We start from the raw sequence: 13,954 nt of genomic DNA, 5'->3' as shown, positions 1-13,954 counted from the left end.
TAAGATGTTGGATGAATTATGACCTTGGGAGGTCGATCATTTGACTCATATAGCAAGCGCATTACCCCATTCATAATCTAGCCATAGAATGATTGTGTGCCAAGATTAAGTTGCACTCACTTTACCAGCAATAACAAACACTAAATCTCTTGGTCGGACCCTTAAAACAAGCCCATGAAAGTAGTTGAGACTTGAGAGATGGTGAAAGGTTGTAGATGAGTTGTTCATGCCTACTGGAAAAGAAGTTGGGGGTTTTTTAAGTGCATGACCAGAGTTTGTGATCTGTAGGTGGTAGGACGTCACAGTCACCCGGCCAATAATAGTTAATTAGATGTAGAACCGAAATTACTCTCTAAATTGGCTTGGATTGACTTGTATTGTGTGATAAGTGCTTAATATTACTCATCATTTGTCGTTTTGTAATTGGAAAAAGAGAGGTTGGTGAGGGGGCTATTCACTCAGAAACGTGTTGTCTTTCAGAAAAGAAAAACTTGATGTATATACACCCAGCCAATTTACAATTCTGAAGAAGATTACATTATACATTTCTTTTCCCTCGTAGTATTTTGCTTCATTAGTGAAAAGAATAACAGAAAGCTCTCTTAAGTTGAGGCACTTGCATGCAATGCTACCAAAGATGCATAAATGCCATTGCGGATATTGATCAAAGTTTCATGCTTTCCTTTCTCTGCAACGACTCCATTTTTTACCACAGCAATCAAATCTGCACCTTTTATTGTGGATAACCGATGGGCAACAACCACTGTGGTTCGATCCACAATAACTCGGTCCAGTGCATCTTGAACCACTCGTTCGGATTCAGCATCAAGAGCACTGGTGGCTTCATCAAGTAGTAATATCTTTGGTGTCTTCATAATAGCTCGTGCAATAGCAACTCTTTGCTTCTGTCCACCGGACAATTGGACCCCTCGCTCTCCTACTATTGTATCATAACCCTGCAATGTTATTAAATTTAACACGCATCAGTCTTCAAGATTTATGCACCACCATGGTAAAAGATAATAATAGTGCATGATTAATGTAGCCGAAGAGAAATCGCTAATACTCACATGTTGTAAACTACTAATGAACTCGTGTGCATTTGCCAGTTCTGCTGCAGCTATAATTTCAGCCTCGGTTGTCTCTCCTTCCTTTCCATATGCAATGTTAGCTCGGATCGTGTCATTAAACAGCAGAGGCTCCTGGCTCACCAGCCCCATTTGCTGTCTCAACCACGTCAACTCTAGTTTCTGAATTACGATTCCATCCAATGTAATGTGACCTGAATCAGGATCGTAAAATCTCTGGATCAAAGAGATTACTGTCGATTTTCCACTTCCACTTTCACCAACCAGAGCAATTGTCTGAATAATATAATTTAAGCATAAGTCCCACCATCTTTTGTATTGCTGGAAAATAGAGAAAAAATATATCACTTGACATTAAGATACCTCGCCATGACTAATGGTCAAGCAAAGATCGTTGAAAATTGGCACGTTAGGTCTACTAGGATACTTGAAATTGACGTGGTGAAATTCAAGTTCTCCCTTCACATTTTCTATTGTCATGCCCGAGTTATCACTAGAGTCTATTTTTGATTTCATGTCAAGAATTTCGAATATGGAAGCAGCAGAGCTCTTTCCCTTACTAACATCAGTTGCTAGGGAGCTCGACTGAGCAAGTCCAAAAGAAGCAATAGTGAGAGCAAAGACAGCCTGCAGAATCAGAGAGAAAGATGTTAACTACGGACTGGTAAAGAGTTATCAAAAAAAGAAAAAAAGAGAGTTATCTGTTCTCGACTTCTTGACGAATGAGTATGTTCATTTAACAACTGCTAAAATAGTTTTATAGCGCACAATGCAAAGCAACTTGCCCGGAAAACAGCAGAGGCTGTTGTCTTGCCCGCTGCAACAAGTAGACCACCAGTGTAAAATATTAAGGCAAACGCTGAAAACAGTAAAAAGAGTGATACCCCAAAACCTATCCCAGAAACTAAACCTTGTCTTATCCCTGTCTTAATAGGGCTTTCACATTTTTTCTTGTACAACTCAATCATCTTCTCTTCAGCACAAAAGGAAGCAACTATCCGAATACTCCCCACAGCATCACTAGCTACTTGGCTTGCGTCCTCGTACAATTTCTGCAACCATTAGAATTTCAGTATTTGATAAAAAACATGAACTTTATATATTCCATGGAATAATTATGTCAGTTATTTATTAGCTTCACTAGCTTCTCCATGTTATTTATTACAATTGTTTGACAATTTTAGACTTTAGAGAAATACCTTTGCATCTGCACTGAATCCTTTCATGTACTGGTCTTGAAGATATCCGTTTATTCCCAATAAAGGTAACAGAACAAGGATTACAAGAGAAAGTTGCCAATTTGCACCAAAAGCAATAATCACCCCCATAATTGCTGCTGCCGTATTCTCAACCACCAAACCAAAAGCATCTCCAACAAGCCCTCTCAAAGAGGCTGCATCTATAGAAAGCCTTGCCCCAATGGCACCACTTGAGTGCTCAGCTTCATCAAACCAACTTACTTCCATGTAAACCACCTTCTCAAAGCACATTGCGCGGACTCTTCTTATTAACCTGCAACTCGCCACGGCAAAGAGGTGTGCTCTTGACGATTGTGCCAAGAAAGATACCACTCCAAGAATAACAAAGATTGATGCCAAAAACTTTGAATGCTTACGAAGTTCATGGGGTGGCTCAAAGAAGGTCTTGATTACACTTGACAACAAACTACCATAGACAGGGAAGATTACCCCATTGACAGCTGCAACTATAGTACCTAGAAGTAGCACTGGTATCTCTGGCTTGTTCAGGTAAGCAACGCGGCGAAGAGAGACTCCTGGAGGCCCTTTTGTTGGTACAGAAGCAGGAACGTCAGGTTCTACAGCTGTTGTTTTAAGGATACCGCTTGCATTAGGAATACCATATGAGATTGATAATGAGTGATGACTACTGCTTCTTCTTGGAGATGATTTATCAGAATTTAGACAATTAGTATGTTCCGAGTCTTCTGACAGAGAACTGGTTTCTTGCAACCTTATAAGCCTGCTATATGCTCCATCGGGATTCCTGATTAGCTCAGAATGTGGTCCTGCTTAGTTGCTAGAGATCAGTATCTGAAGCACTCATGAATTAAGGACATGATGATATGATTGTACTTAGAAATTAGAATGACTGATAGGAAAATCATGAGAAAATGATGATTGATATTCAAATGGAAAAACCTGAGCTTGATGTATTTATATAGCTAATGCATTACCTTTCTGAGCAATTATTCCCTGATGTATTACAGCAATGGTGTCAGCATTCCTTACTGTGCTCAAGCGGTGGGCTACTATGACAGTAGTCCGGTTAATCATTACCCTGTCCAGCGCCTCCTGCACAATTCTTTCTGATTTTGTGTCAAGTGCGCTTGTCGCTTCATCTAAAAGTAGAATTCTCGGGTTCTTCAGAATTGCTCTGGCTATAGCAACTCTTTGCTTTTGCCCCCCAGAAAGCTGAGTTCCATGCTCACCAACCAAGGTATCTATTCCCTACACAATCCAATCACAAGAACCACAAATTAGGGAAAAAAAAGGAGAAGAAGAGAGTTCTGATAAAATGATATATATTTTGAATATATATGAAACTTTTGTCATCATCAGCAGCGTCCCCCCTTGCCTCATCCTACTATTTCATTTCCACTTGAAAGATTCATACTTGAATTTAACAAAATGGAGAATAAGTGTAACATATATATTCCTAAATGCCTGAGTAAGCTTCCGTCATTGTGAAAAATAGTGAATTCAAATGGAAAAGATTGAATAATCAAAGAGCATAAACTGTAATACCTGAGGCAGTAAAGCTATGAATTTTGCAGCATTGGCAAGCTCAGAAGCAGTCGCTACCTCTTCAGTAGTAGCACCATCCTTTCCAAACGCAATATTATCTTTAATGCTACCAGTAAACAAAACTGGTTCCTGGCTTACAAGGCCAATGTTCTGTCTGATCCATTTCAGTTGGAACTCTTTGATATTAACACAATCAATAAGAACTTCACCATCCTGAGGGTCATAAAATCTCTCAATCAAACTGAGTACAGTTGATTTACCACTTCCGCTTTCTCCAACCAAAGCAGCAGTTGCACCACTAGGTATTGAGAGACAAAATCCATTGAATATTTGCTCATCCAGTCTTGTGGGATAACTAAAACAAACATCCCTCAGTTCTATGTCTCCACGAATATCTTGTAATACCCTCCCAGTAGTATCATATGCATCTATCTCGGGTTTTCTGTTAATTGTCTCAAACATCTTATAAGCTGCAGCTTGTCCAGGAGCAAATGCACTGATGCAAGGAAATGCTTTCCCAAGAGACCTGAAAATTTATGAAGAAGTTGACATATCTTGATATTTTCTGAAGCTTCAAATATCAAAATATATATGGAGTAAATTAAGGTGGGAGGTGCAGTGCCCAGAAAATTTTGGGGATCCCATTTACAAATCTAATAAAGTGCAACTTACAGAGAGCCCATCAACACAGCAAAAATTACTGTCATGACATCTCCTCCCTTGTATCCTTTTTCAAGTATCATTATTCCACCAAACCATACAGCCAAAGCATATGTACAGAATACCATAAGCCTAAGTGCACCAGAACCCAAACCAGATGCCCAACCCTCTTGCACACCGGACTTGTAAGCTTTATTCAAGGAATTATTGTAGTTAGATATAGCTTGCTTCTCCCCTGTGAACGATGCAACCTGCATGAGGAATAACAATCATTTTGTAGTTGTATAAAAAGAGAAGCAGCAATAGACTAGGATTCATACAGTTCTGATAGAACCAATTGTCTCCTCTACCACAATTGCTCCTCCTGAATATGCAGCTTGTCCATTGGATGCCAATTTCACTATGAAATGGTTCATGACAGCACCCGAGAAGACAAGAGGGGGAATAGAGGATATCATGACAAGGGTGAGAAGCCATCCCTTAAAAAATGCTATAATATAGCTGCCTGTGAATGTTGCGACTACTTGGATAAAAGTTCCTACCTGCCATAAGAATAATGAATGAAATATAGGTTAGCAGAAGAAAATGGCAAAAAATTGGGTCATTTTTCTTGCATGTCAAATGTAAGTATATACCTTCTCACCCATCGCCTCTTTAATGAGCAGAGTATCACCTGACATCCTCCCAACAATTTCTCCAGAGTTGATTTCTTGATCAAAATAGCTGACATCTTGCCTCAGTATGGTCTTCAAGTATAAACTTCGTAATCGTGCAGCCTGTCTCTCTCCAGTGACCATCCAGCATGACATCTCTAGAACACAGAAATCAAGTATTTCACTTTTGCACCAGGCCAAACAATTTATTAAAAAAACTGACCCAATGGACTTACGTAGAAATGCTGCAGCAGCACCCCCAAGAGCCAAGTAAACATACTTTAGAGCCACCTGAGGATAAATTTTGCAAATTAGCTCTGATTAAAGCTACCTATGGAAAGTTGCATACACAGAGACAATTTAGTGACAAATATATAGTATCACATAGTTCTGAACTTAGGTACTGCATTAAGTGGAACTTTATTGTTTCATACTGTATACTGGACTAATTCAAGCTATTATATAGATGTTCCGTCACCAGTGATGACTAATATATGTATATATATATATATATATATATATCTGGTTTTGGTCCTAGAAGAGTACTCACCTTGGAAACTGCATCAGCCACTCTCTTGTTATTCCCAGTTTCTAAAAAAGAAGTAAGTAGATCTCCAAAGACTATGGCCATTAGAGGCATACAGAGTCCATTACCAATAGCGCTGATTGTACCAACAGACATTAACAGGTAATCCATGGAATCAGCAAAAGAGAAAAGTTTGTAGAGTGGAACTGTTTTAGTTCCATCCTCCTTGCTCTTGCTTGTATCTAGTCTGTTTTCGTTGGAACCCACCATCACTGTTGGATGGCTATTTGTTGGAGTTTCTTGCTCTGTTATTGCATCTCCATCTGAAGGATTCTCCTCAGCCATGTTTCACAAAACCTCAGAAAACTTGGGTGATGAGATCACAGCTGCAAGAAAAAAAAAAAATCTGGTCTGGATTAAAAGAAAGAAATTAATATGAAAACAAAGATTCAATAATGCACGCTATAACAAGAGGCACAATGAAAGACAGAGAATGAAACCAAGTTTCTTGTTCAGTTTCTCTTGCCTTGATTCCGTCGAATGTGGTTAACTTGGTAATATCATTTCCTTTCCTCTATTCTGCTCTGCTTGTAAATTACAATGCAGCCGCCCTCAGATCCTGGAACGGAATAATATGCATGGCTCTAGATGCCAGCGGTCTATTGTACTAAATCCATCATCTACGTCATATATATATAGTAACCAGAAAGAGATCATCTTTGTCGCATAGTAACATATGACGTTTCATTATATATAAAGTTATAAACTATATATAACAGTCTCTTATGATCTTATTATCTGCGCTTGCATGCATATGTCTACAATAATCATTGATTGAAACTCTTTTGAGTAAGAAGCTGGATGTGTCATGCATGATTCATGCATTGATTCTCGATCACTTATATTATAAGCATAATAGGAGTGACATCCCAGAATAAAATGCCAAGTCTATGAAAACAACATATTGTTGCTAGTACAAAGATTAGCCAACTGAATATAAAGCTACTTACCTGCCAAACCCCATTTGTGTCTTCTTCTTCTTTTCATTTCTGAAAGCCAATAGACAACCCAGACCAGAAACCAGTAATCATCTATTGGTGAAACCACAAGCCTCCGGTTCTTTGCCGGAAGCTGTGATTTCAGCATGCATATATATATATATATATATATATATATATATATATATATATATATATATATATATATATATATATATATATATATGAATTCTGGGCGGGAGTGCAGAGGAAGGACGTGACGACGCGACTGCCCTAAACAATTTATTTTACTCCAAGCTTTAATCGACATAAGGCCTCATGGATGAGGTGGCCCAATTACTTTCAGTATGTGTTTTTATTTTATTTTGTTTTGGACCAAAATGACTCTATGTATACTCATCAGGCAAGCCAATCACTATACGGAATTGAATTTATTACTCATAATTGTACTGAAGCCACTTATAAGATAAAACTCCAAATATTGTTTCGTCAAATGTGATTTAGAGGAGAGAATATCAGCATTATGCGATAACAGTCATACCACTAAGAATTATGTGAATTTCACGGTACAATATCGTGTTGTATTCAAGAAAGAAAGAACGTACTTCATCTATGTATATACATCTTGCTTAATAATGGAGAGCTCGATCTCTAAGATGAGGCACTTGCATGCAATGCTACCAAAGAAGCATAAATGCCATTGCTGATTCTGATCAAACTTTCATGCTTCCCTTTCTCTGCAATGACTCCATTTTTTACCACAGCAATGACATCAGCACCTTTTATTGTGGAAAACCGATGGGCAACAACCACTGTGGTTGGATCCACCATAACTCGGTCCAGTGCATCTTGAACCACTCGTTCGGATTCAGCATCAAGAGCACTAGTGGCTTCATCAAGTAGTAATATCTTTGGTGCCTTCAAAATAGCTCGTGCAATAGCAACTCTTTGCTTCTGTCCACCGGACAATTGGACCCCTCGCTCTCCTACTATTGTATCATAACCCTGCAATGTTTTTAAATGTAAAAACCAGTCTTCAAGATTTATGCACCACCATGGTAAAAGATAATAATAGTGCATGATTGTAGCCGAAGAGAAATTGCTAATACTCACATGTTGTAAACTACTAATGAACTCTTGTGCATTTGCCAGTTCTGCTGCAGCTATAACTTCAGCCTCGGTTGCCTCTCCTCCCTTTCCATATGCAATGTTGGCTCGGATGGTGTCATTAAACAGCGGAGGCTCCTGGCTCACCAGCCCCATTTGCTTTCTTAACCACCTCAACTGTAGTTTCTGGATTTCGATTCCATCCAATGTAATGTGACCAGCATTGGGGTCGTAAAATCTCTGGATCAAAGAGATCACTGTCGATTTTCCACTCCCACTTTCACCAACCAGAGCAATTGTCTGAATAATATAATTTAAGCATAAGTTCCACAATCTTTTGTATTGCTGGAAAATAGATTACAAAAATATAACTTGACATTAAGTTACCTTGCCACAACTAATGGTCAAGCAAAGATCGTTGAAAATTGGCACTTTAGGTCTACTAGGATACTTGAAATTGACATGCTGAAATTCAATTTCTCCCATCACATTCTCTATTGTCATGCCCGAGTTATCACTAGAGTCTATTTTTGATTTCCGGTCAAGAATTGCAAATATGGAAGCAGCAGAGCTCTTTCCTTTACTAACATCAGGTGCTAGGGAGCTCGACTGCGCAAGTCCGAGAGAAGCAATAGTGAGAGCAAAGAAAGCCTGCAGAACCAGAGAGAAAGATGTTAACTACGGACTGGTAAAGATTCGAGAACAAATAACAAATGAATATTTATTTAACAAACTGCTAATATAGAAACTAAAGGTTTGTAGCACAAGGCCGAAGAGAATAGATACCTGGAAAACAGCAAAGAATGTTGTCTTGCCTGCTGCAACAAGTAGACCTCCAGTATAAAAAATCAAGGCAAACACTGAAAACTGTAAAAAGAGTGATACCCCGAAACCTATCCCAGTAACTATCCCTTGTCTTATCCCTGTCTTAATAGGGCCGTCACATTTTTTCTTGTACAACTCAATCACCTTCTCTTCAGCACAAAAGGAAGCAATTGTCCGAATACTCCCCACAGCATCACTAGCTACTTGGCTTGCATCCTCGTACATTTTCTGCAACCATTAGAATTTCAGTATTTGATAAAAAGCATGAACTTTTTACATGGAACAATTATGTCAGTTATGGAATTGAGACTGCATCAGCTTCTCCATGTTTTGGATTTCAGAGAAATACCTTTGCATTTGCACTGAATCCTTTCATGTACTGCACTTGAAAATATCCATTTACTCCTAATAAGGGTAACAGAACAAGGATTACAAGAGAAAGTTGCCAATTTGCACTAAAAGCAATAATCATCCCTGTAATTGCTGTTGCTGTATTCTGAATCAACAAACCAAGAGCATCTCCAACAAGCCCTCTCAAAGACGCTGCATCTGTAGAAAGCCTTGCTCCAATGGCACCACTTGAGTGCTCAGCTTCATCGAACCAACTTACTTCCATGTAAACCACCTTCTCAAAGCACATTGCTCGGACTCTTCTTATTAACCTGCAACCCGCCACGGCAAAGAGGTACGCTCTTGATGATTGTGCTAAGAAAGATACCACTCCAAGAACAACAAAGATTGTTGCCCAAAACTTGGAATGCTTACGGAGTTCATGAGGTGGCTCAAAGAAGGTCTTGATTACACTTGACAACAAACTACCATAAACAGGGAAGATTACCCCATTGACTGCTGCAACTATAGTACCTAGAAGTAGCACTGGTATCTCTGGCTTGTTCAGGTAAGCAAGGCGGCGAAGAGAGACTCCTGGAGGCCCTTCTGATGGTACTGAAGCAGGAACATCAGGTTCTACAGTTGTTGTTTCAAGGATACCGCTTGCAGTAGGATTACCATTTGAGATTGAGAATGAGTGACGACTACCACTTCTTGGAGATGATTTCTCAGAACTTAGACAAGTATGTTCCGAGTGTTCTGACACAGAACTAGTTTCTTGCAACCTTATAAGCCTGCTATATGCTCCATCGGGATCCTTGCTTAGCTCAGAATGTGGTCCTGCTCAGTTGCAAGAGATCAATATCTGAAGAACTCATGAATTAAGGACATGATAATATGATTGTACTTAGATTTACTGACAGGAAAATAATGAGAAATGATGATTGATATTCAAATGGTAAGACATGACATTGATAGCAAATGCACTACCTTTCTCAGCAATTGTTCCGTGATGTATGACAGCAATGGTATCAGCATTCCTTACAGTGCTCAAGCGATGGGCTACAATGATAGTAGTCCGGTCAACCATAATTCTGTCCAGTGCCTCCTGAACAACTCTTTCAGATTCTGTGTCAAGAGCGCTTGTGGCTTCATCTAAAAGTAAAATTCTTGGGTTCTTCAGAATTACTCTAGCTATAGCAACTCTTTGCTTTTGTCCCCCAGATAGTTGAGTTCCATGCTCACCAACCAGTGTATCTATTCCCTATACAATCCAATCACAAGAACCATGAATTAGGGGGGGAAAAAAACAAGAGTTGTGATAAATTGTTATATATTGGAATAATATGAAACTTTCCATCAGCAGCGTTCCACCCCCCCCCCCCCCGGGTGCCTCATCCTACTATTTCATTTCCACTTGAAAGATTCATACTTGAATTTATCAAAATTGGGAATAAGTGTAACATATATGTTACAAAATGCCTGAGTAAGCTTCTGTCACTGAGAAAAATAGTGAATTCAAATGTAAAAGATAGAATAATGAAGGAGCATAAACTGTAATACCTGAGGCAGTAAAGCTATGAATTTTGCAGCATTGGCAAGCTCAGCAGCAGTCGCTACCTCTTCAGTAGTAGCACCATCCTTTCCAAACGCAATATTATCTTTAATGCTACCAGTAAACAAAACTGGTTCCTGGCATACAAGGCCAATTTTCTGTCTGATCCATTTCAGTTGGAACTCTTTGATATTAACACAATCAATAAGAACTTCACCATCCTGGGGGTCATAAAATCTCTCAATCAAACTGAGTACAGTTGATTTACCACTTCCGCTTTCTCCAACCAAAGCAGCAGTTGCACCACTAGGTATTGAGAGACAAAATCCATTGAATATTTGCTCATCCAGTCTTGTGGGATAACTAAAACAAACATCCCTCAGTTCTATGTCTCCAAGAATACCTTGTAATACCCTCCCATTAGTATCATACGCATCTATCTTTGGCTTTCTGTTAATTGTCTCAAACATCTTATAAGCTGCAGCTTGTCCAGGAGCAAATGCAGTGATGCAAGGAGACACTTTCCCAAGAGATCTGAAAATTTATAAAGAAAAAGTAAACATATCTTGATATTTACTGAAGCATCAAATATCAAAATATGGAGTTAAGGTGGGAGGGAGAGTGGCCAGAAAATTTTGGGGATCCCGTTTACAAATCTAATAGAGTGAAACTTACAGTGAGCCAATTACCACAGCAAAAAGTACTATCATGGCATCTTCTCCCTTGTATCCTTTTTCAAGTATCATTATTCCACCAAACCATACGGCCAAAGCATAAGTACAGAATACCAAAAGCATAAGTACACCAGAACCCAAACCAGATGCCCAACCCTCTTGCACACCGGACTTGTAAGCTTTATTCAAGGAGTTATTGTAGTTAGATATAGCTTGCTTCTCCCCTGTGAACGATGCAACCTGCATGTGAAATACCTGTCATTTTGTACTTTTATAAAAAGAAAAAAGAAAAAAGTTTAAGACAAGGATTCATACAGTTCTGATAGAACCAATTGTCTCCTCTACCACAATTGCTCCTCCTGAATATGCAGCTTGTCCATGGGACGCCAATTTCACTATGAAATGGTTCATGACAGCACCAGATAAGACAAGAGGGGGAATAGAGGATAGCATGACAAGGGTGAGAAGCCATCCCTTAAAAAATGCTATAAAGTAGCTGCCTATGAATGTTGCAACTACTTGGAAAAAAGTTCCTGCCTGCAATAAGAATAATGAATGAAATATAGGTTAGCAGAAGAAAATGGCAAAAAATTGGGTCATTTTTCTTGCTTGTCAAATGTAAGTATATACCTTCTCACCCATCGCCTCTTTAATGAGCAGAGTATCACCTGACATCCTCCCAACAATTTCTCCAGAGTTGATTTCTTGATCAAAATAGCTGACATCTTGCCTCAGTATGGTCTTCAAGTATAAACTTCGTAATCGTGCAGCCTGTCTCTCTCCAGTGACCATCCAGCATGACATCTCTAGCACACAGAAATCAAGTATTTCACTTTTGCACCAGGCCAAACAATTTATTAAAAAAACTGACCCAATGGACTTACGTAGAAATGCTGCAGCAGCACCCCCAAGAGCCAAGTAAACATACTTTAGAGCCACCTGAGGATAAATTTTTCAAATTAGCTCTGATTAAAGCTACCTATGGAAAGTTGCATACACATAGACAATTTAGTGACAAATAGTATCACATAGTTCTGAACTTATACTGCATTAAGTGGAACTTTATTGTTTCATACTGTATACTGGACTAATTCAAGCTATTATATAGATGTTCCATCACCAGTGATGACTATATATCTGGTTTTTGTCCCAGAAGACTCACCTTGGAAACTGCATCAGCCACTCTCTTGTTATTCCCAGTTTCTCTAAAAGAAGTAATTAGATCTCCAAAGATTATGGTCAGTAGAGGCATACAGAGTCCATTACCAATAGCGCTGATTGTACCAACAGACATTAACAGGTAATCCATGGAATCGGCAAAAGAGAAAAGTTTGTAAAGCGGAACTGTTTTAGTTCCATCCTCCTTGCTCTGGTTTGTATCTTGTCTGTTTTCGTTGGAACCCTCCGTCACTGCTGGATGGCTATTTGTTGCATTTTCTTGTTTGGTTATTGCATCTCCATCCAAGGGATTCTCCTCAGCCATGTTTCACTAAACCTCAGAAAACTTGGGGTGATGAGATCACAGCTGCAAGAAAAAAAAATCTGGTCTGGATTAAAAGAAAGAAACTACCATGAAAACAAAGATTCAATAATGCATGCTAAAAAGAGGCATAATGGAAGACAAAGAAAGAAACCAAGAGACCTAACTCTGCATGCTAAAATGAGGGACACTAATGGGAAGACCTAATAACAAACACCATATATGCAACTTGAAAGTGCTGCCGTGGACATTGACTAATATCACCAGAACATCAAATAGAGAGCTGTGTAGATCATATAGAAGTAATATTGAGAATCAGGTTTACTACTTTTCAGGAAATGGGTTGACAAAATTTGTTGCATTTTCATGCAGTCATTGCTTTATAAACATAAGCACTTCAACCTACAGCTTACAAATGGCAGATACAGATGATTAGTGAAACATTCTACATTGATAGAATTACCACTCTACTCTTCTTGCTCAGTTTCTCTTACACTGATTCGGTCGTATGTGGGTAACTTGGTAAAATCATTTCACTTCCTCTATATTCTGCTCTGCTTGTAAATTGCAATCCAGCCGCCCTCAGATTCTGGAATAGATTTATATGATTATTCTACTAAATCATCATCTTCGTCATATATTATACTACAATATAAAACAGTCTCTTATGATCTTATTATCTGTGTCCTTTTGTATAATAATCAGTGATTAAAAGTCTCCGAGTAAGAGTCACTATATTATAAGCATAATGATATTGTTGCTTAGTACAAAGATAGAATCATCATCAAGATTCCACAGCTATACAGAGAGGAGTGACAGCCCATAAAATGCCAAGTCTAGCTATGAAAACAACATATTGTTGCTTAGTACAAAGATAGAAAGCTACTTACTTGCCAAACCCCATTTTTGTCTTCTTCTTCTTTTCATTTCTGATAGCCAATAGGAAATCCAGACCAGATACCAGTAATTATATATCGGTGTAACCACAAGCCTCCGAGTTCATGCCGGAAACTGTGATTTTAGCCGATATATGAAATCTGGGCTGGGGTGCAGAGGTGGAAGTAACAACTCGGCCTAAACAATTTGTTTCACTCCAAGCTTTAATCGATAAAGTCGGCCCATAAGTAGCAGCACATGAGGCCTCATGGATAGTATGACCCAATAGTTTTATTTGGTCCAAAATCACTTTTTGTTTTTGTTTTTTTTTTATATGAAAAGACTATTAATGAATAGGAAAAATGTCAATTTACTCAAATTTGAGTTACACTAACCTCACTTACTGAAACAATTTAT

General features: G+C 38.7%; 2 protein-coding genes across 4 annotated transcripts; both read right to left on the bottom strand.

Moving 5' to 3' along the window:
- Window positions 1-515: 515 nt before the first annotated feature.
- Window positions 516-5,878, bottom strand: LOC112198419 (ABC transporter B family member 21). Its single transcript, XM_024339544.2, has 12 exons — window positions 5,717-5,878; window positions 5,403-5,457; window positions 5,149-5,324; window positions 4,834-5,055; window positions 4,526-4,764; window positions 3,854-4,379; window positions 3,283-3,556; window positions 2,288-3,114; window positions 1,874-2,140; window positions 1,452-1,715; window positions 1,071-1,364; window positions 516-956 (listed from the first exon to the last, which is right to left on the bottom strand). Exons 1-12 carry the CDS (start codon window positions 5,861-5,863, stop codon window positions 603-605), a joined length of 3,645 nt encoding a protein of 1,214 aa, XP_024195312.2. The 5' UTR covers window positions 5,864-5,878; the 3' UTR covers window positions 516-602.
- Window positions 5,879-7,137: 1,259 nt separating this feature from the next.
- On the bottom strand, window positions 7,138-13,664 carry LOC112198420 (ABC transporter B family member 11). 3 transcript variants are annotated; one of them, XM_040518841.1, is made up of 14 exons: window positions 13,552-13,664; window positions 13,156-13,250; window positions 12,344-12,706; window positions 12,066-12,120; window positions 11,812-11,987; window positions 11,497-11,718; window positions 11,183-11,421; window positions 10,516-11,041; window positions 9,943-10,216; window positions 8,972-9,792; window positions 8,584-8,850; window positions 8,185-8,448; window positions 7,804-8,097; window positions 7,138-7,695 (listed from the first exon to the last, which is right to left on the bottom strand). In XM_040518841.1, exons 3-14 carry the CDS (start codon window positions 12,662-12,664, stop codon window positions 7,342-7,344), a joined length of 3,813 nt encoding a protein of 1,270 aa, XP_040374775.1. In that variant the 5' UTR covers window positions 12,665-12,706; window positions 13,156-13,250; window positions 13,552-13,664; the 3' UTR covers window positions 7,138-7,341. The 3 variants fall into 3 exon arrangements, with proteins under 3 accessions (XP_040374775.1, XP_040374774.1, XP_040374776.1); XM_040518840.1 differs by having other exon boundaries at window positions 11,812-12,120; XM_040518842.1 differs by lacking the exons at window positions 13,156-13,250; window positions 13,552-13,664 and having other exon boundaries at window positions 11,812-11,985; window positions 12,344-12,479.
- Window positions 13,665-13,954: the final 290 nt, after the last annotated feature.

This window comes from Rosa chinensis, chromosome 4 (assembly GCF_002994745.2).
Source record: "Rosa chinensis cultivar Old Blush chromosome 4, RchiOBHm-V2, whole genome shotgun sequence".
Classification (NCBI taxonomy): domain Eukaryota; kingdom Viridiplantae; phylum Streptophyta; class Magnoliopsida; order Rosales; family Rosaceae; genus Rosa; species Rosa chinensis.
The sequence above is the reverse complement of the archived record's forward strand: the minus strand, read 5'-3'. Positions and strand labels throughout refer to the sequence as shown.

Bases quoted from the DNA above. Each gene is read 5' to 3' on its own strand.
- LOC112198420 (XM_040518840.1), bottom strand. From the start codon at position 12,664: ATGGCTGAGGAGAATCCCTTGGATGGAGATGCAATAACCAAACAAGAA. The intron at 12,121-12,343 runs GTGAGTCTTCTG...ATTTATCCTCAG, and splicing joins TGGCTGATGCAGTTTCCAAG to GTGGCTCTAAAGTATGTTTA. The intron at 8,449-8,583 runs GTATCTATTCTC...CTGGTTCTGCAG, and splicing joins CATTCTTTGCTGTTTTCCAG to GCTTTCTTTGCTCTCACTAT.
- LOC112198419 (XM_024339544.2), bottom strand. From the start codon at position 5,863: ATGGATTACCTGTTAATGTCTGTTGGTACAATCAGCGCTATTGGTAAT. The intron at 5,458-5,716 runs GTGAGTACTCTT...ATTTATCCTCAG, and splicing joins TGGCTGATGCAGTTTCCAAG to GTGGCTCTAAAGTATGTTTA. The intron at 5,325-5,402 runs GTAAGTCCATTG...TCTGTGTTCTAG, and splicing joins TGCTGCTGCAGCATTTCTAC to AGATGTCATGCTGGATGGTC.